Consider the following 26,955-nt stretch of genomic DNA (forward strand, 5'->3'; position numbering starts at 1 on the left):
ACCCCTCCCAGCATCCCCCGTCCCTACCCAACCCATCTCCACCCAGCTCCCCTCTACACCCTCCTAGCCTGCCCCCACCGAACCCAGCACCATCTCCCTGCTCTCCCGCTACCCCAGCGCCTCACCCAACCCAGCCCGCAGCCCCTGGTTGTGGGAGGACAGGGAAAGCTGTGGCATATTCTGTCTTCTCAGTGCTGGACAGAACGTCTGAAGTAGTGGGGAGTGAAGCAAAACCACAATTTTCCTTTAGCAAAAGCTCTTTCCTGTGACACATGTAACTGGAGAAGCTCTTCAGAACCTGGCAGCTATGAACTCCCAGTCCTCCAGTGTGAGTAAGTGTGATCCACAGGGCCTAACTGCCTGTGAACAACTGCCACAGATACCACCAGCCACTCCCGCTGTCCCTTGACCCAGCTGCACAGACCCATCGCCTGCACTTTCTGCTTCTCCCATCTCCCTTGTTGAGTTTATTTTGTGGTTGTTGTTCCATCCCCCGCTTTGCTCCAATCCAGATTCAAATGCAACCAGGTCTGCTTACCTGACAGACAGAGATGACAGAGACTTTGACTCGCGATTCACCTCCACGGAGTTCCTGTCAGAAAATGCAATCACTGACAAGCTTCTGGACAAAACCTCGGACTCGAAAGAATTAGTTCGGAACATGACCATGAACAGCATCTTTGCCCCAGGGGACCCAATCAACTCCGTGGGCTCGCACATAGACAGCCTTTACGTTGACTACGAAGACAACGAAGGGGTGATGACGTACAGCATCAACGGCACCTACATGGAGCTGAGCAGCGACAAAATAATCAACACTTCATCAGAGACTCAGTTCTCGAATTCTACCGTTACCCTGACCAGCCCCCAAGGGAACAGAACCCACAAAGCCAGGTAGGGGACGCGTTTTTAATAATATTCAATCCCATTGATTTCTGTGCTGTTCTCTCACATGCATTGCACTTAGGGCAGTCCAGGTTACACATTCTGATCTGTAAGGTAAGTAGGATGAAGATGTCCTTTAAAAGGTTTCTGCAAGAGGTTAATTTGCAAGCAAAATTCAAAAATGCTGTCAGGGGAGGGAAAAGAATTGACACCTTAACAAGATAAAAAAGTCACTGTCCACATTAAAGGGACATTGGCCACTGTATTTTTATAGCTTATTGCTCTCTGTCTATTGTCGCATTTCATTAGAGGACTGAACATAATAAAACCTCTTTTCCTACTAATTTTGAGTGCTCTTATTTGACCAACGCTTATTTTCCCCTGCTCCCCTTTCCTTGTATTTCTAATGCAGCAGAAGTTGGTATGGCTCCTTTTTGTGTACTTGTGGTTGATTGTCATCCACCAGCATTGTTATTGATGCCAGCAGGAATGTGTAGACAGTAGCTTCGGGGAATCACCTCTGTTAGTTAACTATTGCTCGAGAGCCAGAGGGGGGAGGATAACAGCTTTTGTGCAGGCCCTACAAAAATAGGTTGGTTTGTTTCTTTGATTTGATTTAATTGCTGAAGAAGCAGTGGTGTTAGTTGATATTTATTAAGCATACGGAAACACTACCTACCAGCTGCTTATTTTGAGCTAGGTCAAATATGAGGCATGAACTACAAAGCCCCTTGACTTGGTGTTTTCTGTTGACTCTACTATGAAATGTTATTGGTTGTTAAACAAGGCATAGAGTGTATTTAACAATTATATGTACAGACAGGCAGGGCATGGATTAACGGGGATCTAGGGACACACAGTTCCCCTTGTTAAGTAGTTTACTAAGAAAGGAATTCCCTGTAAGGACTAAATTATGGATCTTCAGCCATTTCCCCCCCTATCAAATAGTTATCTTTGGGGCTGACAGTACAGAGAAACAGTATAATTTACTGTAAAATTAGCACCTGTCCTAGTGAGCACACTGCCTTATTCACAGTTACTCTGTGCTGGGAGATCTGGCGGCAGATGCTGTCCCCTGCCCTAGGGGTGCATTGGGGCTGGAACTGTAGAGCAAGGGGCCAAAGGGGTGAATTTCTTGATCACAAGGCCACCATAAGGCAGTCGTAAGAGGTCCTGCATTCCCCCTCACAACCACTGGTGCAGGGGCTGCTGGGGATAGGGTCAGGAACACGAGAGGGTGCGTCGGAACAGAAGAGGGCATCTGTAGCACACGCAGCTAGAGAGATTCTGGGCTATTCTGGACTGCAAAGCAGCCAACAGGCAGCGCTCAGGATGCTGCCATCAATTCGAATACCTCCAGGGCAGTTCAGATTTATCCCAGAGGCTGTTTCGGCTCCTGGAGCAGTCCAGAATCCCAAGGGCAAGAAGTGGATTCAAACAACCTTTGCCTGCTCTCCTACTCAATTGTGCCCTCTGTGCTGCGCCCTCGGGAGACACAGTCAGCCTTGGCGTCTGTTCTTGGTCCGGCCATTGATTTACTGTGTGACTTTGGGCAAGTCACTTCATCTCTCTCTGCCTCGGCTTCCCCACCCGTAAATTGGGGCTAATGATACTGACCTTTCGAAGTGGCTGTAGGTCTGTGGATTGAAGGCACAATTGAAGTGCTCTGTGGGATTGCAATCTTTATGTCAATATAGTTAGGCCCAAGAAATAACCATTAAAACAAACAAACATGCCAGCGAGCTCCCTGCTAAGAGCTTTAAAACACTGCTGAGGTACATTAGGTGTTAAGCCTGTCAGCTTTATTCAGTATTTGGCATAGGAAACGCTTTGCAAGGACTTTCTCCTGCGCTGCCTAGGAAAGCGCGAGTGTTTTGGGAGCACTTTCTGCAAACCAGGACTAGCGTCACTTAGCATCAGTGGCCTATAATTTAAAGATGAACGATTTGGAGGGAGTGGATGGCCCAGTGGTTATGGTGCACACCTACAACTTGAGAGGTCAAGTTCTGTTCCCCCGTCTACTGCTGACTTCTTATGGGATCTTGGGCCAGTCTCTTAGTCCCTCTGTGGCTCAGTTCCCCATCTGTAAAATGGGGGTGATAGCACTGCCCTGCCTCCCAAGGGTGCTGTGAATTTTAAATGCATTAAAGATTGCAAGGCATTCAGATAGGAGGCCATATAGGCACCTAAAATAGAGAATTCTGCATATTAGCTGTGAAAGCCCCCAGTGACACAAGGAACTTACTAAAATGCACTGTCTATTCTCCCCTCCAGCCCCTGACAAAGACAGGGTTAGTAAGGGTTAATCCTGTTGAACAGGGTGCCCATATCACAGTTTTCCTAGAAGCTCCTCTATTAAAATGTTCCCTTTCCCCCACTCCCATTGAACTGAAGCAAAATGCTAATTTTCAGATCAAAATAGTCACTGATGGTTTAAACGAGTTATTGTTTTCTCAGATTGGGTGTTTATATCTGGGCATTGAAAGGCCCCAATTCTGCGTGGTGGCTGAATTGGGCTCGGTGCATGCTGGGAGTGTAGAAAGATGTCATTCGCAACTGTCCCACTAGTTATTGTCTGGCTCTGCACTGGGCTGACTTTCAACCTTGCCAGTTACCAGTGGTCCCCTAGGGCCATTTCGGCAGCCATCGATTGTCAGGGCACAGGGATGTCACAGCCATGCCAAACGGTCAGCAGCCACACCCTGTGTGCTGGCAGCCAGGTGTGGAGGGGTGGCTTAGGAGTGCCACAAAGGCCCAGCTAAGCTGGAGGTAGGGCAGCTTTGTGCCCCCAGGGCAGTGCGGACCTGAATCCACACAGCTGAGACACTGGCCCCAAGCACTCTCATTAGGAAGCAGGCAGTGAAAAACCGGCATGTGCTTCATTTAAAAAAAATTTTTTGTACACACTTCACTGAAACATTGTTCTCCAGCGTGGTTGTTCAAAGGGTACTTATGACATAATCGGCAACTTGTTCTTCCAAATATAGCGCCTCTGTGGGTGTGTGTGTTTGTACGCGCCCGAGCGAGTTCTGCCAGAAAAGGCCAGACCACACTCCAGTGCATCTCGGCACATCATGTACTGCATAAATCCCCAGCCCAGAGGACGGTGGATTGAACAGATAAAGCGTATGATCTAGGGGGTCAGTTTCTGGAGATGCTAAGGAAAGCTGGCAGAAGGCAAATTGGAATTTTGTTGTTGTAAAACTGCTGGAGCCTTGAAAGCTTTTCATCACTTGGGTACAGATTGGAGGAGAATGTGGAGGGATGGGCCCCAAACCTGCAGTGGATGGAGATCAACAGCTAGGCTGTCGAGTCACTGGCAATTGAAAGCCACTCCATCGGGCTCCACAGTAGAGGGCAGTGACAAGAGGAAGCAGGAAGCAGTGGCTCTCTGCAGCCTGCTCCCCTCAGATCCAGGTGGAATTCTAGACAGTTGACCCAGGACTGACTACTCCTTAGGGGGAGTTTTGATCCTGGATCGCATGGTAACATGGCTTGCTTAGGAAGGGTGCAGCTATAGGGGAGGAAGGAACCAAGAGAACAACTGGGCAGATACCAAGTTCCTTACAGATGTGCTCCCATCTTCTGTGTTTTTCCTGAGATCTTGGTTCATCTGCAGGCTCAGAGGATGGAGACCTCTGCCAATTCCATGTGGGTTGGGAAACCCACTCTCCCGATAGAGCAAAGCAGAGGGAACTCTGTGGCCATGCCTACACTCAGAGAAAAAGTGTATTTTTAACATGTTCACTAGACCACATGTTCACATATTGACCAGACAACTGTAGTTTTAATAGGTGTTGCTGGTCCAGGTAAACGCAAGCTCCCTCTGGTGTTCACCTCCCCCAGTTAATGTGTTAAAACTAAAACTGCCTTGTCTGCATGAGGATTTTAACACATCTTAAAACCACACTTCTTTCCTAGTGAAGTCTGCAAGTGAAAACACAGGTTATTGGCAAACCATATGTGGATTTTCCCAGGGGCAACTTGTGGCCCTCTGCACTGAATTCTGCTCTCTGCTGAAGCTGAAAGGGTTACGCTGTTGGAACTGAGAGCAGAATTTGGCCTGTAACTGTTCTGATTTTCTTTTGGAAGAGAAGGTAAAAAAATATGGAACTAATCCATATTATTCCATTTGTACCCACAAAATACACAGGTATCTGATTCTCAATGGGCCCTATCTCACTGACTTCAATGGCAGCAGGATCAGACCCATATCTGCTGGCTGATAACATCTTGGTCCTGACTCCCCATTGATCTGCTTCTTGTACAGTCAAGTACACAAGTGCAAAGTTGGTGCAAAATGCTGTTAAATTGGAATGGTTACTGAGGTTAATCTACTTCACACTCACTTTGCACTGGTGTAAAAATCTGGACTAGAAAGCAAAAAATATGAGTCCAAACTCTTTGAATATTGAGCCTCTGCATTCACTTGTAGTTGTGAGGGTTATTCTTCTGCTGCAGAGACCCTTGCTTGAATCCGGCAGCCAAAACAATAGCAGATTCCAGAATGGCAATTTCTACCAGAAAGAGATGTTTGCTTCTATGGCCCCAGGAAAACAGCTCAGTATAAAGCCAATATGGGTGCGCCTGGCCTGTTGCAGAAAAGGGGGTGGTGCTAATTTTTGTTGTTGTTGCTTGCTTCAGAAACATGGACACAAAAGCTCGGAGGGGGAGGAAAATGGGTGATCTTAGCGCAACCCATAATAATCAGCATAATTTTAAAAAAAACCAGCCTGGTTGTATAACGACTCACTGCCGTTTGCATTTAGAAGAAAACAAAACAGTAGTTATGTCTGCGCTCTAAATGGGAAGAGAACTAACTGTGACCATATGACAAAATGTCTAATTTATCTAGAAGTTGTTTCTGCAACATCCTTACTTGTAGAAGAAGCTCTTTGAGTTCCAATCACATACATTAAAGGGACACTGTTGAGGGGGAAGGGGTTCTAATCTCCAAATGTGATACAAGCCTATTTTGTGTGTGTGTGTAGGAAGATTAGGAAGAAGGGAGTAATGCCATACATATTCCAAAGGTCAAATTCTTCACTCAGTTATTCCAGTTTCAGTCTAGAGCAGCGGTTCTCAAACTGTGGGTTGGGACCCTGTTTTAATGGGGTCACCAGGGCTAGCATTAAACTTACTGGGGCCCAGGGCCACAGGCAAAGCCTGAGGCCTTCAGCCCTGGGTGGTGGGGCTCAGGTTACAGGCCCCCTTCCTCGGGTGCTTTGGTTTTGGCTCCCCTGCCCAGAGCGATGGGGCTCAGTCTTTGCCCCCCTTGCTTCCTGGGGTCATGTAGTCAGGGCAGCAGGGCTTGGGTGGGCTCAGGATTCGGTCCTCCTTCCTGGGGTCATGTAGTCATTTTTGTTGTCAGAAGGGGGTCACAGCTCAATGAAGTTTGAGAACCCCCGGTAGGATAACCCTTTTGAAGTCAATGAATTCAGTGACATGGGTGAAAATCCAAAGGGATCCCCCATCATTGGAGTTATTTTGGAATCACACTGGTGTGACTGAGAAAACAATATGGCCTGAAGTATTTAGGCGGTGCTCTCTTTCTCGAGATACATTTTAAAAACGTAAAAAGAACAGACGCTGATCACCATTTTTATGGGTCCTATGGAAAATCATCATTTTGTGCCTCCCCCCGCTGGCTCTACAGCAGTAGTTAGTAAGAAGACAGTTGTTGGGACTGCGTTGACATCAGTGGGTGATGCTGGTCCAAAGCTGTTTGGGTGAGATAAAGCACTATTTATAGCCAGCCACGGTTGTGATTTTTAAACAAAAATAGCCATGTTAATTTCAGCTCCATTTCAAACACAGGAAGTGACTGTTTGCCAAAATGACAGAGGCAAAATCAGTGGGGAAAATGAGATTATTTTTAATTCTTCTAAGAGGTCATTACTAACAATGGAAGGAGGGTACGTCTGAAAGGGAGACGATAAAAATACTCAACAGTGTCCTTTTAAAGCTTTTATGTGACAGAATGGACGTGAACTTTTCCTATGAATCATAAATAAGGCAATTTCAGAGCTTCTGCTGCCTAGAAATCACACAAGCTGCATATCTTGCTAGGCCCGAGACAGCTGGAGATCAGGATAGAACCTTACATACAATTCTAAAACACGATAGCAATTTCAAGGGTTTAAACAAAGTATTTAAGATTTGATTGTTGTAAAGGTGCAGTATCCCTGACGCATTAGAATGTTACATTATATAGCTATGCAATGAGGTTGTGATTCTTGGTTTTGTAAATGCTTGTATGTATACCAGGAGAAATTCATAATTCCTTTACCAATGGCATTACATGTGTGAATATAGTGTCCTAAAAGATGTACGTTATAGAAATAATTGAGCAAGAGTGACACAGAGGCAAATATGAACTTGGAATGCCTGTATGTTTAAAAACCAAGGTTTGTTTTGAAAAGCAGTCTGAGCAAAGTACTATTCAGCATTTAGATTTTCAAAAACAGTAAGTTTATGGGATTTGAAAATCTCAAGTCTGTGTAGGGAATGTTTGTGGTACCATATCTGAGCAGTAGCAATTAGCATGGCATATTTTTATTTCATGCCGATATCACCAGGAAGGAGATACTGCACCTTTAATTACTGTATGTTTAGGGTCAGGTGTATTTGAGCAGAAAATGCAAACTTTGTTAAATTCTGAACTGTTTCTACTTGTGGGTATTTTTATCCCATTCTCTCTATTTCTAGACAGTGGAAGCTCTGCCTCTAACCAGGCTGGGGATTCTACTTGGGGATCAGGACAGGTATGTTGTAAAAACCAAAAAACAACCAACCAAACCATACCAAACAAAACCCCCCAAAACCGAAACAAAATCCCCCCAAACCCAACCAAACCACAACCGAATCAGTTTGAGTGTTTGATGTGACGTATCGAGGCTCTCCTTGTAAATGCTTTTTTTTTTTTTTTTTTTTTTGCTTATTGCTAGAAACAGATTGAAGTTGTTAAGAAAGGGCCAAGGTGTGAGTGCTGCTGACATGTACAGGTGGAAGCTTTCCTCCCACGAACCCTGCAGCTCTACATGCACTACAGGTAGTTATCAGAAGCAGCCAAATTCAACCTCTGCAGAAGTACTGAGATCACCCACTGAGTGAGTCGCTTTTATGTTCGTTAGAGATGGGGAGACCTAGGTAATGTTTAGGGGCCTGATCCGAGGCCCACTGAAGTGAATGGCCTTTGGATCAAACCTCAGGTGAAGTTGCCCTGATCCGCTAAAGCCCAGATCCTGCAATCAGATTTGTGCAGAGGAGCCCTGTGTCCACAGAGAGCCGCTTTCTGACTTGATTGTACTTTTAATTCACTCTGCGCAGGGTAAATGCAGGGGAGAGGAAAATCAGGCCCTGTCAGGAACCAGCGGGCAACATTTTCAAAAGAGCATCGGTGACTTAGGAGCCAAATTCCCATTGGCACTAGGCTTCTAAGTCATTTAGGGATTTTTGAAAATTGTACCCATCTCCACTCCACTGTCAGCTCATTCCTTGCAATGTGTCACTTTCAAACCAATCCTAACCATGTGCTTTTAACACTTCTAAATGGATACAGGCAGACCCTGCATAGCACGTTTTGGTTTTTAAAAAGTTCCCTTTTACGTACCGATTAACGTTTTCTTAATTTACTAGCCCAGCAGGGCTACACTGTGGAGTATGGTGCCTTGTAGGACCATAAAGCTTGCACCAAGTTTTAGCATAGTGGCTTCTTGAATTGAGCCACTATGCCAGTGGAATGATTGAAACCCATGTGGCTAGCATTTTTTTTTTCTTTTTAAACTGTAAAGCTCGGTTTCTTTCTGACAGAGAAACTGTACAACTGTGGCAGAAAACAAAGTTGTTTGAGTTTGTTTTGTTTCTCTCTTTCCTGATCTGGAGTCTGATCTCAGTTACATGGGTGGAAATCTGGAGTAACTCCATTGATATCAATGAGATCAGAATCTGGCCACCGTATTTTCCCCTATTTCCCTCTCAAGGCACAGTTTCAAATGACTTGATCTCCGCGTTTCAGTGATTAGAGGGGAGGGGAGTAATGTTGCTAATAAGTCTGGCCTGTGACAAATCCATGACTTGCCTTGAAATATGCATATAGGTAAAATGATCATCTGATAGTGGGTTTGCCTATATCATTCCATACATAGCACAGTAGTTAAAATAAGCTGGATACTTCATTGCTTTTGGAATTAGGGCAGAAAAAAAGAGGGGAATAAAATCTTCGGAGGGAGACTTTTTAAGGGAATGAATGCACAGATCTTCTTGTAAGCATGCCAGAGTGGTTGGCTTGACCTGCTGGCACTGCTATGAAATGTATAGGGACCAGGAACGTGGACAACTGTTCTTCAGTTCAGAATCCTGAAACCCACAAAGTTCAAGTATGTCCTTGAGCTCTGTGATTCCTACTGAACAGCCGTCTCCTAGCTGAGGCAGGCTTTCAACCTGACCCAAACTGAAGCCAGTGGGGAATGTCCTATGCAAACCACTCCTTGATCCTCACCTTTTTCTGTTGACATGTCGCAGAGGAGTGCTGCAGTGTCAGGAGTTGGTAGGTTTCTTTTAGTTTCAGAAACCTGGCTGGGAGAGCTGGAATTCTTGGTACCTGTAGACAGATTAGTCTCTTGGTCCCAAGCCATGTCCCAGAAAGGACTGAACAATATTTATTCTGGCTAACAAGGCTGCAGGGGAAAAAGTCCCAGCATGATGACATTCTGCTTTCTGTGCTTAAACAGGGGAGGAGGGTCAGATTCCTCTTTTAATAATCATGTAAGAACCAGTACTAGGCCAAGTGCACTGTACATCCTGCAGGCAGTAAGGCACAATTGTGGCATGAATTATGTCGATGTACTGGGTGGAGGGAGATGGGAACCTCTTCCCCAGCCCCATGGTGCACCCACACAAGAACTGGACAGAATAAAATCTAAAACTCCTTTGAGAACCAGGAGGAGGGACGCCGCTAACATGCTTGCAGGCCTATGGCGGCAATGGTGAGACACCCTGAACATCTTGCACCTATGCTAGCATTGGTCGCAAGTCCTGGTTGGGGTGTCATGATGTTCCGCCTTGGAACAGCACTAAGGAGAACTTCAAAATGTACTACCCCAGGTATCCCCAGGGCCACCCTGCTCCGTACAGGCAGGAAGAACTCTCCATTGTTCCACCCCCCACCCAATCCCATCCTCTTTCTGCCACCAGCATCCCTGATGACTGTCAGCTCAGGTCATGGCCCTTCAATTTTAATTTGGAAAGACATTTTGGAACATGCAGCTCACAAACAGTTTGGGTGTAAAAATCACCAAGCATGCATTTTGTGTGTGTGTATTTTTTTTAAAAATAGGAGTGATGTCCACATATGCAATGTGTGTTCGTTATGATGGGATCGAAGTGGATGATACGTACTGTGATGCCATGACCCGTCCCGAGCCTGTCCATGAGTTCTGTGCTGGAAGAGAATGCCAGCCAAGGTACTATATCAGTAAGGAGTTCTTCACGGGGCCATACATTTTGTCTTCCTTAGAATTATTTGGAGCTGGTGGGGATTCTCTTCTAGGTTCTGAGCAGTGATTGGGCCAAGCCACCAGGTTCAGAACCTCCCCAAAGTTCCCGGGGTGTTTAGATCTGGGGTTTGGTTTGGGCCCATCTTTAATTACCAAATCTATCTCCTGCCCAGGCCAGCACAACAAGGGGAAGAAGAACTCTTTGGGTCAGAGACAGATTCTTCACAGTGAGTTAGGTTGAAACATGCTTTATTGATGCTTGGATGTTTGCATTAGTCAGGAGCGGGACAAACCTCTTGCACCACAGGCCTTGCCCCTGTGGTGACATGGTGGATAGGCTGGGAAGTTAGAGCCTGTTGGAGCACTGCGTAAGGGCCTTGCCTGGCTGAGAGTGTAAGGGGAGGAGGCTTCCTGATCCCTCTTCCCCTCCTGCACCTTTCCCAGCAGTGACTCGCATGGCAGGACTCAACCTTGCTCCCAAACAACAGCTACTGTTGACGTAGAACCTAGACCAATTTCATTCTCCACTCTTGTAAGGGGAAGGGGAATCAGCCAACAAGTGTTACATTCCCAGAGCGTTGCTAGCATCAGCGATCATGCTCATGCTCACTGAGATGCATCAGCAACAGCGCTGGGTCTAAATGAGAACCCTGGGTTTGATCCCCCAAACTCTGGGACAGTTCAGACTCTGACCCAGTTCCTGATATGAACTGCATGGTTCGGATCCGCCTCTGCAATGGAACCCCAAATCCAAAGATCTTTCCATTTTGGGGAAGTTGAGATACCAATCCAGATTCAAACTTTGTGGCTCAGGTCCATCTCTGATTGCATTTTGTAAAAGGTTTGTTCTTTTCAAGGTTCGCTAGAAACGCAAGTTATGGGTGGGATAGATCGGTGCCTGCCAAAGAGAAAAGGGCTAAACCAGGCAGGGAAAGAAACGTTACTTGTTGTACTACAGCCGGCACAAAGTGAAAAGAAGCAAAACTGTGCGATGCATGTTCTGTAATAGTGCCTTGTTGCTGAAGTAACACAAAGCTAGGCTAGAGCCGTGTCAAGGGTCTGCATAAACCTGCGAACGCATGGAAAGGGGAAGTTTAGCATTTTGGCAATGGGTGCCGGGTTTATTGTATTGGAAAGGTGTGTGTGTGTGTGTTTGGGAGTGTGCGGGTACACTCCCCTTTTCCAATGTGAAAATCTCTCTGGACCCAGGATATTGAGGCTGGCCACATTCACCCACCCCACTGTGCCCAAGTCTTGCTAAATGCTTTAGTGTCTCCTCTGAATGTAGGTGGCACTTTGATGTGTGCAATGACTTTTTAGAGCTGCCCCGCTCATGGCACCCAAATCCTTATTTGGAGCTTACGTCCAGAAGCAAACGTGTGGCCCCTGGAGTGTGTACCAAGCACAGCGACCTTTTTGCTCGGAGAGGTCAATGCTCTAGATCCATATTGCTTGACCTTTTCAGGTTGGCCACCCTCAAAACCTTTTGCGACCCCATCTATATTTACTATAAAAGCCGGGGTAAAAATGTCTCAGTGTTAAGCCTAGATAATTGCTTTGCGTGTGTGATTCAAGAGGTCGATTGAGAATTCTTGACCTTGAAGGATAACGGTGGGGGTGGGGGGAGAGGGGAAGGGTGAGAGTTTCGCAACACCATGAGACCTCTTGGTTGCCTTCGTGACCCCCTGCCCTGGGCATCGTGACCCATCAGCTGAAAACTGCTGCTCAAGAACCACTTCTTTCCCCCTCACTTTCCTAATGGGTTGATTTTTACATTCAAAACAAAGCATGTTTCGTCATATATAGCTCTGTCTATAGCATCGTAACTGCACTATACTCACTGCTTGATACAGCCCTGTCTTATGCATGTGTTTATATAACCAATCAAACAGATTAGCTAAGCACTGACTTCTGATGTCAGTGGAATTAAACCTGGGGTAAATGTGGCACATTAGGCCTACTGTGGTTTTTGAACGCTGTAAGGGTACTCTCTGGTATTGGGTAAGGGAGCATGTAACCTAGGCAGCTCTTTTAAGTGTACCCCAGGGCAAAATAAGAGGGTTCAGTCCTTGGAGATTCTGTGGTATCCCCACCTCCTATTGACTTCCAGGGATAAATCCCAAAGCTTGTTTAATAATGAGCTGTGTGATCAGTTTATTTCTCCCATTTTAGACATTTCTTTAAGTATTTTCTTTAAATTTGGGGTGATTATTGGTGCTTTTGAAGGCAAGGATATGACATCGATGCCGGGTATAGGTGGGCAATGCACACGCTTCCCTTCACAGTCTAGACATGGATGCCTTGGTCAGCAACAGTAATGCATTTATCTTAAAACTTCTGAAGTGAATCTGCCAACTGTGTGGAAATGTGCTCTGGATGTATGTCCTTTTAGGGCTAGACTGAGACCACAAAGGTCATTTTCACATGGAACTATCTGGCTCTCTATCTCAGGGTTTTGTTCTGGCATCTGTTACGGTAGTGTCTGTGCATCTTACAGTTCATGTGAACTCAGGTCTCCAGGGTGAAATATTAGTAGATTGATGCACAGCAACACCTAATCCTACCTTGTATGGAGATATCTGAGTCGTTTACAGCCTCGTTGCAGAATGTGCCTATTGCAACAATCTCCGTACCAGATTTACTACTTACAGGGTCACTGACAGCTTTGAAGAACCATTGCTGAGCTCCGATAACCTTCACATAATACCGTTTTCCTAATCCAGTATTACGCTCACACCTCCTGCACATCTCCCATTCAGAATGTGAATACTCCAGTTAGAATCTCTCTCACTTCCTTGCAGGTGGGAGACGAGTAGCTGGAGTGAGTGTTCCCGCACCTGTGGGGAAGGATATCAGTTTCGCATCGTCCGATGCTGGAAGATGATCTCTCCTGGTTTCGACAGCTCTGTCTATAGCGATCTGTGCGAATCTGCTGATATTACCCGGCCGGACGAACGCAAAATCTGCAAGAACCCAGCATGTGGGCCTCAGTGGGAAATGTCTGAGTGGTCAGAGGTAAATTCCCAGAAGTGCTGGCAGCCCGTGGAGAGACAGCAGGCAGCAGTGGCTAGGCATCAGCCCCCACGTGATATACATGATTGCCAAGTTCTCCTTGCTTCCAGATCCCAAGATAAGGGGAGGCAGAGCTGAAAACTAAGATGCAAATCCACTGACTTCCACACAGACGCACATAAGCCAGGACTATCTTAGCATTGTTCTTAAAACCAACCCCCGGGGTGGCCCTGCTGGTGCTAGCAATGGCAAGAGTATTCCCATGTGCCAGCCCCTAGTGTTTTAACTACTGTCTCCTAGACCTGCTCCCAGTGGTGTGCCAGCGTTCACATTTGAATGAGGCCATGATGCAAACAGGGTCTTGGGATGGGGATGTTTCCACAGTGCCCGCTGCACCTCACAGGACTTGGCTTGTGTAAATCCCCACAAGCTCCCTCTAGCTCACCAATGGAGATGATTATGTCTCTCCTTGGCACACCTCTAGCCAGAGATGGCCTCAGACCTGGTCTCCAGACCTCTGAACTTCTTGAACTCCGGGGAATTTGGGTCAAGCCTGAGAACATATCTGCTCCTAGCCAGAGTTTTAGATTTTTGAGTCTGGTTCTTAAACAAGAGGACTTTTCTCCCACAGGAATCTTGTTCAACTGCACAGTGGCTAGGGGATATAAAAACATAAGAACGGCCATACTGGGTCAGACCAAAACCTTAGAACCTTAGCGTGATTGACACCTGTCTTTTCTTCATCTTTCCTGACCTTCCTGTGTGCTGACTAATGAAAAGGGTGGTGAGGTTTGGTTCTGCATTTGCTCATGCCACTCCCTGCCTGTCCTTTTCCACTAGGAGAACAGCTCCTGCAAATCCCGCTTCTTACCTGGCACAGTGAAATCTGAAAAACAATTGTGCCTAATACATTTCTGAGTGCCTGAAAAATATGTGTGGAGAGGAGGCTGCATCTCATAAACAATGATATTTTCTTAGAGCCATCTCTTCTTCCCATCAGATTTCACTGCACTAGGAGGAACATTAAACGTTCAGAATTCTTCTGTAAGCACATCGCTAAACCATTTGGAAAATATTTCTGTGATATATCTAATGTGGAACAGTTATTCTCTCGTCTGAGTTTGTCAGTGTACATGTAAAAACCTTTGTGACATGGCAGAGGCATTTGGGAATGTTTTTAGCTGTGAAGTCATTCTCAAGATGGGTCAGTCTCTAGGCTTCATAGATCCTTTTCTGTCTCCTCCAGTAGAGATCTTTTGAATCCATTTACAACCACTCCATCCTGCTGTGTGCCAGAGAATCTCTGCCAGCATTCCAGTATTTAACTTTCTAACATAAAACTCTTTAAATGATAAAACCAGGGTCCTTTCTTTGGGGGCCCAGGGACAGATTTTGATCTCAGGGTAAATCTGGAATAACTGCATTGACTTCAGTGGAGTTTTCATGGGTTTACACCCAAGTAATAGAGATCGGGATCTAGAATGGGTTTTCAGTAAATGTGTAAAACACACGTGCAAGAGTGCAGTCATGCTCACACACGCTGATGGAAAACAATCCCTAACTCTTAAGGTTTTTCTTCAACTTTTAAATCTTGAAGTCACAGTACTGGTCCCTCTCCACAGGAGCGAGAAACAGCAAAGCCAAATTGCTCAAGGATGCTAAGGAAACACAGGAGTTTACCCTTCCAGTTCAGACAGCTGATCAGTGAGTCAGATATCCTGCCTTGTTCAGTGGCTGATAACTCATGTGTCAGAGGATGTCTAAGCAGCCCCATAACACAGCTGGACAATGATGCATTGCTGCATGTGGGGTGGGGAATAATTTCCTGCCTGACCTGGGGGCTGATTAGCTTGTGCCCTGAAGTATGAGTTTTGGCTTTCCTTAGGCATAGATACGTTATTGCTCACAAATTAATCCAGGCCCCTTTCTAAGCAAGAACAAGCACAAATCCAGGCCAAATTCTCTGCTGTTGCAAACTGGTCCAGCTCCACTGACTTCAATGGAGCTGTGCCAGTTTACGCCAGCAGACGATTTGACCTCTTTTCTCCCAGGAGACACTTGAAATGCCTCTTACTGATATTTTAAAGGCCATCTTTACACTGAATGCCAGTGGTAAGTAGGTTTTTCTCTGTAGTGGAAAGTCTGGTGGGCTCTTTCATTTTGTAGGATGTTTTGACTTTTCCAGTTTAATGGAGAAAGCTTCCTGAGCATGTTCTGACGTTGTAGTTTGACGGGCTTAGCAAACCAAAGTGGTGTGTGTTATAGAATTCTATCTACTGCTCCAGCATGTGTTGGGGACAGATTGCTGAGACGTCTCCCAGAGTAGCTCTTCTGAGCTAAAGGCCCTGCATTTTGTTCGGCAGACCCACAGGAACGGGAAGCTTCCATTGTGTTTCTAGTGCGTTTTATATTTGATGGCATTGCGATAAATGCTCTTACCTGCACGACCCCCTTGACATCCATGGCTCCAGATGGAAGTGTGAGTGCACAGCCTCTCCGAAAATCAGGCCCAAAGCATCCCCACTGGGCGCCTAGAAAATGGAGCCGCTTGCACCCTGTGGCCACTTATGGAAAATGTCGGCCTTCAAGCCAAATCTCGCTCTCCGCTACATGTACATTAATAGGAAGGGAGCCGCATGAGTATGTATGGGATGGGGTTGCACTGATGGAACTGAGAGCAGAACTGGCCACTCTGAGTGGGAGAAGGATATTAAGACTGGGCAGAGGGAGGTCTTTTAGTGCATTCTTTGCTGGTCCTCCTGAACAAGAGCAAAGTGCTTCCCTGAACTGTAGCCAGCTAGTGGACTGGATGGCTGGCCGTGCCCTCTAACCCAAACACCTTGCCCCCTTGAAGATATTTTGCACGGGGCCAGTAAGTTAGGTGCATAGCTGTCTGAGAGCTCCCAAGTGCTCTGGAGCGTATGTGTGTACCGTGGAGAGGAGATGGGCCACTCCCAGCCCTGCCTGTGCTTAGCACGAAGGCAAGATGTAACCCTTCCTGTGCATTCGAACTTGTCTGCCCATGCAGCCCAGGGCTGGTTTTGCCATCTAATATTTTACAAGCAGAATAATACAAATGTTTTCCCTGCATTTTTAGAAAGTTTCATGTTAAGAAATTAAAAAAGGCCAACATAAATCACACCTTAAACCAGATGCTTTGGCTGCTGCCTCGGCCACGTGTGCCCCATCCCTGTCAGGAGGGCGAGAGCAGAAACCAGCTGCGTTGCATGGCCGGGGCTGTCTATGGACTCTGCTGACCCAGTCCTGTTTCATTCTGTGCCCCACTAGTGTTCGGCCAGGTGTGGCGAGAGGAGCGTGGTGACCAGGGACATCCGGTGCTCGGAAGATGAGAAGCTGTGTGATATGAACACCAAGCCGCCGGCTGAGAAGAACTGCACTGGGCCCCCCTGTGACCGGCAATGGACCGTGTCTGACTGGGGACCGGTGAGTGACCTCTGCGGGGGGAGGGTTGGGAAGGAAAGGAACAGTGGATCCTAGTTCGTTGTTCATATTAGCTGTTTGTGAGCAGTTTGAGGGGAGAAGGAGACCATTGTAGGCCAGGCTCTATTATGTCATTTACAGTTCACAGGCCAAATTCTGCTTTCAGCTGCGCAGCCAACCCCAGTGACCTCTGTGAAGCTACGTGGGGACAGAGTTTGGTTCAGACAGGGCAATGGGGAGAGTTTCCCCTTCCCGCCCCTAATATCCTGACAAGAGTTGTGAGGTCTAATGGTTACAACAGGAGAGCAGGAATCTGGACCCCCGGGGTCTATAACCAGTGCAGTCAGTGACCTTCTAGGCAACCTTGGGCTAGTCATCAGTGGCCTGACAGCAGGGATACAGCTTTCCTTCTGTGCCCGTTTCCCGGATGGCAGGATGGCTTAGTAACACTTTGCATTTGCCATCTAGGGCCCCAAAGCACTTTACAAGGGCTCAGGCATCATTAGCTACATTTTACAGATGAGGAACCTGAGGTACATGGTGGCAAAGTGATGAGCTGTGAGCAAAGCAGAACAAAAGCCCTGCTCTCCTGATTCCCAATCCTCTCCTCTAACCACTAGACTATGCTGCTGCTCAGCAGCAGTACGCTGCCAGTGTAATCCTTTCCTCACCTGCGTGCTGGGAGGATTAATGTCATGAGGATGGTAAGGCACTCAGCACTGGAAATGCTTCCCCTGCTGCCACCTTTCTGGCTGGGGAGGGCAGGGTACAAGCATTCAGAATCCATCAGTGATGGAGGAGTCACTTGTAAACCTCTCCACCCAATGGCTGAGCATCCTTTCCCTTGAAGTGCTCCTCCTAGCCCAGCATGCCCCGAGAGAGAGAGTGAAGGGAGGAGATGGGGGGACACCCAGTGTTTTAATGGCTTGGAGAGCAGCAGCGAGCCTGAGAAGAACAGTCCCTCCCCGTTTGGTAGCACACACTGAAATTATGTGAGTGGTGCAACTCCAAATACAGCCGTGTCCCATGCAGCAAGAAGTAGTGAATCAGGGCAGTAAAATTCCCGAGCGCTGAGAAGCAGCGTCTCCAGCATTAGCAAAGAAAAGAGCAGAGAGCTCCGAAACCCAAATGCTCCTTTTGTGTCAGGGTCTGTGAATTAGTGGGGCTGCAGCAAATATTCTTGCCATCTGAAAACTCTCAGTTAAGCTGACCTGGCACGGCTTCCCACTGTATGGAGATTACATTGAACTTGTTATAGTTCGGAGATCTGGGCTTGGCAGGGACATGCAGGCTTCCAGGAACACCCTCATCTCCAACGTGAGCAAAATACTGGCGGTAGAGTTCTTGCACCATCTTCTGTGAACCAGTCCATTAAAGGGAGATGGAGTGTGTGAAGGGAGGTGATTACGGCTGTCATCACAGTCCTGGGCTTGGGGGAGGAAAGGCTGCCAGCTCAAATTTTGCAATCCACAAATGATTTGTTTTGCCCTCGGGCCCTCCTGGTCTGGAAGGAGAGACCCCAGGAGTCCTGTGTGGAAGCGCAGGTCCCAAGGCCAACAGACTGGCCCACATTCCCAGCCTCTTCCTGCCTTTGTTAGGTCCATGTGGCTGAACGATTTCCAGGTCTGTTGAGGCCCTTATTTACAACGCTTCCCACTAACTGCAACTACACTGACACCTGCTGTTATCGGCTGCTGTTCAGAGGATGAGAGGCAGCCAGTGGGCTTAGAGCCACTGCGGGGTGGGTGGAAAACTCTATCCATCTCCCTGTCCCGCAGCGTCTTGCTTGAATAAACAGCTGAGCAGCTCTGTTCCAAAAAACAAAGGAATTTATGAGCCCTTTATGTGGCTCTTGTGCAGACTCACTCCTAGAGGGGGCAGGGTCCGCCAAGGGAAGCGTGAGAGTGCGCAGCCAGGCTGTTCCTCACAGCACTTCCTTGGGTGGGAGTGAATGGCAGACGGTTTGGCCTGCCCCTGAGATGTGCCAAAGCTGGAAGGACGAGTAGTCGCCGCACAAGGTATTTTTTTCCTCTGCCGGCTCAAATGTACAAAACTAGCAAACCGCACATGAAAACCAAACCCCTGCAGAAGCCGATCCGAGTGATTTTTGTCATGGAAACCCCTTGACAATGAATAGGGGACCTTCACTTCATCCTGCCTTTACTTTGGCATCCTCCCTTCCCTGAACATGCAGCAAACAAGAGCCAGGTAAACGATTATTCAGTGACGCCAGCCTCCTTTCTTTGCAAACTTTGCAGACTTTGGTCCAAATTCTAACCTCTATTCCACAAGGGCCCTCCCATTGACCTACGTAACTGAGAACAGAACTCAGCCCTGGGAGCTGAATGGGTGTGTATTATTCAGCGTGGTTCAGTTTGGGCAAACCTATTTCAGCCTATGGGTTGCTCAAAAATTCTGTGTCCCTGAATAAGCTGTTCACCCTGTGTGATTGACTGGTACCGAAGTCACCTGGTGCAGTTTCTGCTCTCCAGTTAGTTGACACTGAAGCCCGCTCAGTCCTTTGCAGATGGCGGTGCGGATGCTCCAGATGTGAAATTTTATGTGGACAGGCATTTGTGCAAGTGGCAGTGAAGTGGCCTCATTCTTCTGACCAAAAACTAGCTCACAGTGGAGGCCAATCAAAGGGCTTGCAGATAGCAGCAAAGAGAATTCACCATTTTCAGTACCCTTTTGGGGGGTAGTATTCACCCTGGTACTATTCAGTCAGGTGGTCAAGTGACATAGAGATGCTTTGTAGTAATAATCTCCAGTTCTTTCTCCCCAGAATGATTGTCCTTTAAGAGCAGTGGCGAGCAGCGTCTATCTTACATGGTTTGGTCCATCGTATATAGGCAAGCTAGCTGTGCTCTTACACTCTCTCTGTCTCGGTTGTGTCTGAGTGAGTGAGAACCTGTCAGGCTCCGAGCTCAGATCTATTGTTTGGTTCCACTGCAACTCTAAGTAAAAGACGAATTCATACGGGAGGGTTTTGGAAGGAGAGGAGCATCTTTGCTGCTGTTATTTTAGACTGTTCTCTTCCTCGGCGTGAGTGCAAAGGGAGTGTGTCCCTATCTACACTCAGGCTGGTCTGTTCGTGAGATTGACCGGAGGAAGTGACGTGGTGACCATAGCTGAAATGATGTGGAGTGTGAGAGAGACCAAGCAATAGACAAGGTTTCCCATCCTGTTGGTTGAGAGCTCCTGGGTGTCTTACAACTCGTAGATCAATGGTCATTTCAGGGAAGTGGTTTGCTTGCTTAATCAGTAGATCCAGGGGCAGTAGGGTGACTATTTAAGTGACATAGACTCATCACCTCCCCACCTGGCAGCCAACATATCTTCCTCTGCTCAGTCTTACACTGGTGAGGCTCTTAGTTGGGAGATCGCTTATTCCACATGAGGCCTCCCCAGCACATAAGCCCTGGGGTGCAGGAATCTCCAGTGTACAAGTGCAGAAAAGCATGGCCCTCTTTTGAGTTTACAGTCAGTTGGGTGTGCAAAAGTGGATGTGCAAACTTGGAGCATGGCTTGTAGCTAGCTGAAAATTTGATCCACAGATTCAAGGCTCATTGTGCCTGTTTTTGCTTTCTCTCCGCCCCAGACCTTTCCATAGCTTTGATGTGATTTTTCCAGTTAAGTTAGGGGGTCCACTGCTGAGACGTCCGCCACCTCCATGCACAAGTTAAGCCCATCGTTAAAACTGGAGGTGGTCCCGCTGCAAAGTTCTGATTCAGATCTGGAACCAGCACCAAACTTCCTCTTAGTTTAGGAGTGGTTTGATGCAGGCTCAGGTTAAAGAACATCTCTAAGGATCACACCCTTGTTTTGCCGGTTGCAGCACAGAGGTCTCCCCATGCAGATGGATCCGATCGTGAAATTCCCTGCTCGGTTCTTCCTCAGGCAAAGTTCCCTGTGATTTGACTGTTAGAGGACTTTAGCATTTACCATCCTGTGCATGAAGGTGACAGGGTCTCTTAGCCTTGGGTATAATCTTTGCTTGACATTGCCAAAGTTCATGCGATTCAAAACAACCCTCCACCCTATCCCCCAGAAAAAAAACTTTCTTAAAAAAAAGGTACTGTGTGTTTGTTCCCGAGCTATTTTTACATGGATTTTGATTCATTGGCATTGTCTAAAAATAAGTGGTCTCCATGGCGATGGGCTACACTGTGAGATGTAGCGCATCTCCTTAAAGAACTGCAACAAAAGCACATGGGAATGCTCGGTGTTTAAAATATAGCTCAAGACAATACCTGTCGGGGGGGGGGTTCCTTTTATTTAAATCCAGGGGCTATATTTATAACCATTTACCTTATTTTTCATGGTCTCTTTGAAAGCTGCCACCTGTTTCCTCTAATGCAGGCAAAACGCTGGGCTTTCTATATGCCCCTTATATCCTCTCCTCTGCCAGTGAGACTTGAGTTTAGGGGTGACCAAACTCCATTTGCCAGGGATGCATTGGCAACCAGGTCCCTCATTTTGTGCTGTAGTCTGCCTTGCTTCCTGACTAGTCCCATTGTGTGCTGCTCTGTGAGCATGGGTGGCAAGGGCCAGCCCATCATGGTCATATGCCATCAATGTCCTTACGTTTAAAAATAAATGGCTACCTCCATCATATATGGGGACCCCTAACTCGGGGGCATATGTTGTTTCTTGGCTGAGATCACCAGCAATCAATGCAGGGGATTGGTTTTGTAAGGAAGGATGGTCTTGTGGTTAAGGCTCTGGGCTGGGTCTCTGGGTCCAATAGCTGGCTCTGCCACAGACCCCCGTGTGACCATGGGCAAGTCACCTAATCTCTTTGGCCAAGATGTTGTGATCTTTTTTGTTTGTTTTGGGTGCCCATCTTGTGACCTTAAAGGGTCACTGACTTTCAAAACGTGCTGGGGGGAACAAAGACCGCAGCAATTTGTGAGGCTTAGTCAAATTCCAGGGTTGGGTCAGTTCCTAGTTAGCCTGGGGTAACTCATTCCATATTGTTAAGAGCTGCCCATAATGCAGCTGAGTTTGCCCAGTCAAAAACACACACACATGGTCCCCGCCCCAAGGGACTTACACCTGAAGTCAGATTGAGACACACAGGAATCCCACCCATTCCGCTATGGCCCCGTCACGATGAGGGTCTCATGGAGGGCTTCCCAACAGCCATGTGTTTGAAGAAGGGATTGGGGAGGCATGGGGCTGCTCGCAGGAATGTGGGGTGTTTGTACCCTCCCATTACTCACCAGCACCTCTCTGCTCTTTTTGTTTCAGTGCAGTGGCAGCTGCGGGCAGGGGAGGATGATCAGGCACGTGTACTGTAAAACCAGCGATGGCCGTGTGGTGCCAGAATCCCAGTGCAACCTGGAGACCAAGCCGCTTGCTATCCACCCCTGCGGGGACAAGAACTGCCCTTCCCATTGGCTGGCACAGGACTGGGAAAGGGTAAGAGCCAACCCACCTCGAGATTTGCCTGTTCCAACCGATGGATGCGGCCGTCCCATTCATATGAGGGAATGAGCCTCAGGAGGGAGGGTGCTGAAGGGGGTCTTGACTCCTGGGTCTGTTCCCCACTTTGACTTGCTATGAATTATGTCCCCTGTCTGGGCCTCAGGCTCCCCAAAAGGGGATAATGCTAGAGATCTCAAGTGCCTCATTGCTAGGACTTTGGGAGGTCACTGGTGTGACCCCCTGCTCCCCTGTGGTGTTGGCAGTGGGTGGTGGAGGGCCTGCGTGGGATCCTGGACAGACTGGTGGCCATTTGGGGGTATTTTCCTTGCGGCTGTGGGGAATATGCCTGTGGAGCAGCACAAGGAGAACTCGGTCCCTTGGAGGCCAGGAGTGAGACCAGCCCAAGCTTTTCTGCCTGAGGTCACACTACATTGGGCGTCTCTCCGACGCTTCATTTTGGGCTCTCTCTCTGTCTGGCTTCCGTCCTTGGCAGTGCAACACCACGTGCGGCCGGGGCGTGAAGAAGAGGATCGTGCTGTGCCTGGAGATTGTCAACGGAAAAATCAAAACACGGAGCCCCACAGACTGTGACGTCACCAAGAAACCCATAGAAGAAACCACCTGCTTTGAGCGTCCTTGTTTCAAGTGGTACACGACTCCCTGGTCTGAGGTAAGGTGCAGCCTGTAGGAACTGGGATTGCTGAGGTCTAGGGTGTGTTCTGGGGCAGCAGGTGCTCTGATTGGAGCAGGGGACTAATAGATGGGAGGCAGCAGCATCCTGGTGAGAAGCAGGAGAGTCCAGTGGACAGGGCACCAGATTATGAGTCAAGAGACCTGGGTTCTGTTCCTGCCTCTTCTGCCTTAGCTTAGGCAGGTTATTTCCCCATTCTGTGCCTCAGTTTCCCTATCAGTAAAATGAGGACAATGGTACTTGTGCACCTTTGTAAAGTGCCATGAGCTCTGCAGCTGGGAAGCAGTAGCCGAGCTCTCAGTAACATCATTCCTAATGGGCACTCTGGTGGGAAACCTCAGCAGAGCCCAGCGGCTTTCCTGACCGGGGGAAGAGGCGATCGTTTCCTCCACCGATGTGGCCCTTCCTGTGCAGCGAGCATGGAAACTGCTGTTTCTGGAGTGCTAAAATGTTTTCAAACGCTCACTCTGCCGATGGCCCAGTGGGTTTGATCACATGGCTGTTATGTTCATAGGATGCCAATCTCCAGGGCTGTCAATCTGGAGCCTTTCATGGGCGCTACATCCACCCTCTCTGCAAAGATGTGGGGGTGAGGGGAGTCCCATTCCTTTGCAAGACTGTTTAATATGTGCACTGTGAATGAGTGACACCTCATCAACACAGCAATCCTTGGAAAACTCGCCCCCCTCTCCCAGCCCTACCCCCACTACGAAAGAGCCAGATCCTTTCCCTGCTCTGTCTGGCACAGCGAAGCCTGCACGCTAGATGTAAATGCCCTTAGGAAGACGGTGCACAAAATGAACTGTTCCAGTTTAGCTCACATGGCACAGCCAGCGATGGATCAGCCAGCGAGGTGTGGTGTGCTTGCCAAGAGCTGATTAGGAGTTGGCTACTGGTGCCAAGGCAGCCTTTTGTTGTCTTAGCAGCTCGGGGCAGAGTGCCGGCCCTGCCAGGATAGAATCACAGAATCCTAGAAGATCAGGGTTGGAAGGGACCTCAGGAGATCATCTAGTCCAACCCCCTGCTCAGAGCAGGACCAACCCCCAACTAAATCATAATCAGTACTTGCTGTGCTTTTGGAGAACAGCAGTGAAAGGAAGTGTTTGGGTTTGGGTTGTTTTATTTTTGCAATCGCTTGTAGGAGTCTGGCTTAGTCTGCAGGGGCAGCCGCAGTAATTGTGTAATGGGACGGGGGGGGGGGGGGCTGTAAAAGGGAGGGGGGAGATACTGGCAGCGAGTGGGGCTAGGAGAATTGGGGTCAGCACAGGGTGCTGGGAGCAGGAAAACACTTCCCGGAGTGTGCTCTGCCGATGGATCAGTGGAATAGGCAAAGATTTCCCTGTGTTGTAGAGGGGAAAGCATTGCTGGTTTTGCTTGCCGTGTTGCAGTCATGCTGGTCCCAGGAGATGAGAGAGAGAAGGTGGGGTGAGGTAATCTCTCTAACTGGACCAACTTCTGTTGGCGGAAGGAGCGAGCTTTTGAGCTTCACAGAGAGAGCGTGGCCCTTCCATGAATGGGCATTGGTCCAATAAAAGATACGATCTCACCCACCTTATCTCTTTGTCGATAGTTTTGGGGCAGTTCCCAGTGGGGAGCTATCTGCGTCCCCATGTCGCTACTGCTAGTATGAATTCCCCCTTGCCTCTCTGCAAAGCGAGGGCACGGCCTGAATGGTGCATAGAGGAGGAGCTGATCTCTCTGCCTAAAGATAGTCCTTGCAGAGCTGGCTTGAGGCACATTGGTAGGGGGTCACTGCTGAGAAGCTTTGCCCTGCTACAGCCTGTCCTCTGGTGAATGAGGGTGCACCCGTCACCGGGGCTATTTCTGGGGCATGACATGTACAAAATCCCTAAATATATCCCAGGGAATCGTGTAACAAGTCAACTCCCTAACTGCGTGACAACTCAACACTGGACCGGACTCTGGTTCCGACTGCATGACGGGGCAGCTGTAGGGAAACTCTTGTCTAGCAGTCAGTGGCCGGAATCCAGACCCCAAAAGCTGGGTCTGGTTCCTGGCCCAGTTGCTGCAGATGAGCCTCTGTCCTGCCTAGCAAGATGTGTTTTGTCATTATCATTATTTACACAGCACAGTAGGTGTGTGCGGTGCTTCAAAGGCAAATCAATAACCACAGGTCCCTATCATTATACTAGAGCCCTTTCCTTCAGAGGTCCAGACAGCTTGCTGAGTTTAGTTTTTAAAACCAGTCATTGGTGTAGTCTGGAATCAATACAGCAGCCCCCACTGCAATTCCAGCGTGACAATGCATCCGAACGTCAGTAAACAGAGACAGGCTGTACTCAGGGTGGCATTGGCTTTGCAACATCTGCACTAGGCACACTGAGCGGTGGGCGCTGTTTCGTCTGAAAGCCCCCAAAAAACTAAGGGGCTGGGACGTTGGGGCTGGGTGTCACCCAGCATGCTAAGTGGCTCCCCTTGGCTACACCAGCCCCAGGAGTGAAACTCACCCCGTGTGGAGGGTCAAAGCAAGGCCTAGATGCTGCCGATGTGGGACATGAGTGGTGCCTGGCTCTGCATGGCGGGGGGATGTCTATGCTGTGCTGAGGGAAGTCGGGAAGGTTTTTGGATTGGTTTTGCAGCCACCAAAGGTTTGATTCAAAAGGAAACTGTTTCACCGTGACGGGGTTACTTGATTCTATCTGAAAGAGGAGCAATGAGTCTCTGTGCACCCCAAAACCAGGGCTCGTCAGTTTCTAATCGAGGATTTCTGTGCACAGCCCTCGGAGGCCTGCTGCCTCTGCCAACAATATCTCTGTCTCGCTCTGTTCACCAGTGCACCAAAACCTGCGGCGTTGGCGTGAGAATGCGAGATGTGAAGTGCTACCAGGGCACAGATATTGTTCGTGGCTGTGACCCGCTTGTGAAGCCTGTTGGTAAACAAACCTGTGACCTGCAGCCCTGCCCTACTGAGCCACCAGGTGAGGAGAAAGAATCCAGATCGTCTTGCCAAGACACGGTTTGGGGCTGTGTTTTCAGTGCAAGCCAGTAAGGAACAGGAGCTAGACTAAGGCCTTGTCTACGTGGGAAAGTTTTACCATTTATACAGACTATACCTGTATACAAGCTAAACCCATATGGTTACACAGGTATAGTTATACCGGTATAACCCCTGTGGAGACAGTCTGCTATAGGAGTGGCTTGTATCGGTTCGCGTATGTTGTGTGGGAAGGGACTTAAGCTAAACGGGAATAAGCCATTTTCACACTACTACTTCTTAGGTGCATTGATCCTCCGAGGTGCTGAACACCCTCCACTCCACTCCTGCGGCACGTTTTGTAAGAGCAGAAATCTGGCCAACATGTTACTTCCCCTCATCGTTACACAGCGCTCGGTGCACTTGTTGTATGCCTCGTAGCTGCCCTCCACCCCAGAGATGGCTGCTTTTCAGTGGCACTGTATGTGTATTGTTTGCACAGTGATTGGAGACCTATGCATGTATCTTTATTCATGAGGAACGCTAACTACTGTGCAATAAGATGCAGCAGAGACAGTTTGGCTTTTTGGGCAGAGCACAGGACAGGGACTTCGCTCTGCACCAGGCTGCTGGGTGACGTTGGGCAAGTCACGGCAACTTTCTGTGCCTCAGTTTCCCTATCTGTAAAATGTGGATAAATGACACTGACCTTTGGAAAGTGCTTTGAAATTTACTGACAAATGGCGCTGTCTATAGGGTTTTTCTGGCTTTATTAATTTAATTTGTGGGGGGGGGGGCTCGTTTTAGCTATTTTTGAGTGTACTGTAGATAGCCAATAATTGGGGGGTTTCGGTGCTTTCTGTTTGTATATACAAACAACACTACATTAAAGTGCACCATCAGGGTCTACATGGACCAATTAATGCATAACACATTAGCACACTTTAGCACTCACACCCCTGTAGACAAGCCCTTAGATACAAGCTAGGGTGCAGAGACAGCCCCTTTATAAACAAACTGCACTGGGAAAGGGGTGAGGTCAACAAAAGCCGAGTCACCGTTTC

The 26,955-nt window shown here is 48.0% G+C and overlaps 1 protein-coding gene across 1 annotated transcript in view; it reads left to right on the plus strand.

Annotated features, from left to right (window-relative positions):
* The window catches only part of ADAMTSL2 (ADAMTS like 2), a 44,536-nt gene that overhangs the window by 16,246 nt on the left and 1,335 nt on the right, over positions 1 to 26,955 (plus strand). Inside the window, exons 10-15 of the mRNA XM_077836087.1 lie at positions 513 to 894; positions 13,184 to 13,397; positions 16,683 to 16,838; positions 22,089 to 22,259; positions 22,759 to 22,935; positions 25,751 to 25,895. Of these exons, the coding sequence (XP_077692213.1) occupies positions 513 to 894; positions 13,184 to 13,397; positions 16,683 to 16,838; positions 22,089 to 22,259; positions 22,759 to 22,935; positions 25,751 to 25,895 (1,245 nt within the window). The remainder of the gene's footprint in view (positions 1 to 512; positions 895 to 13,183; positions 13,398 to 16,682; positions 16,839 to 22,088; positions 22,260 to 22,758; positions 22,936 to 25,750; positions 25,896 to 26,955) is intronic.

The sequence above is a fragment of the Eretmochelys imbricata genome, chromosome 16 (assembly GCF_965152235.1).
Source record: "Eretmochelys imbricata isolate rEreImb1 chromosome 16, rEreImb1.hap1, whole genome shotgun sequence".
NCBI lineage: Eukaryota > Metazoa > Chordata > Testudines > Cheloniidae > Eretmochelys > Eretmochelys imbricata.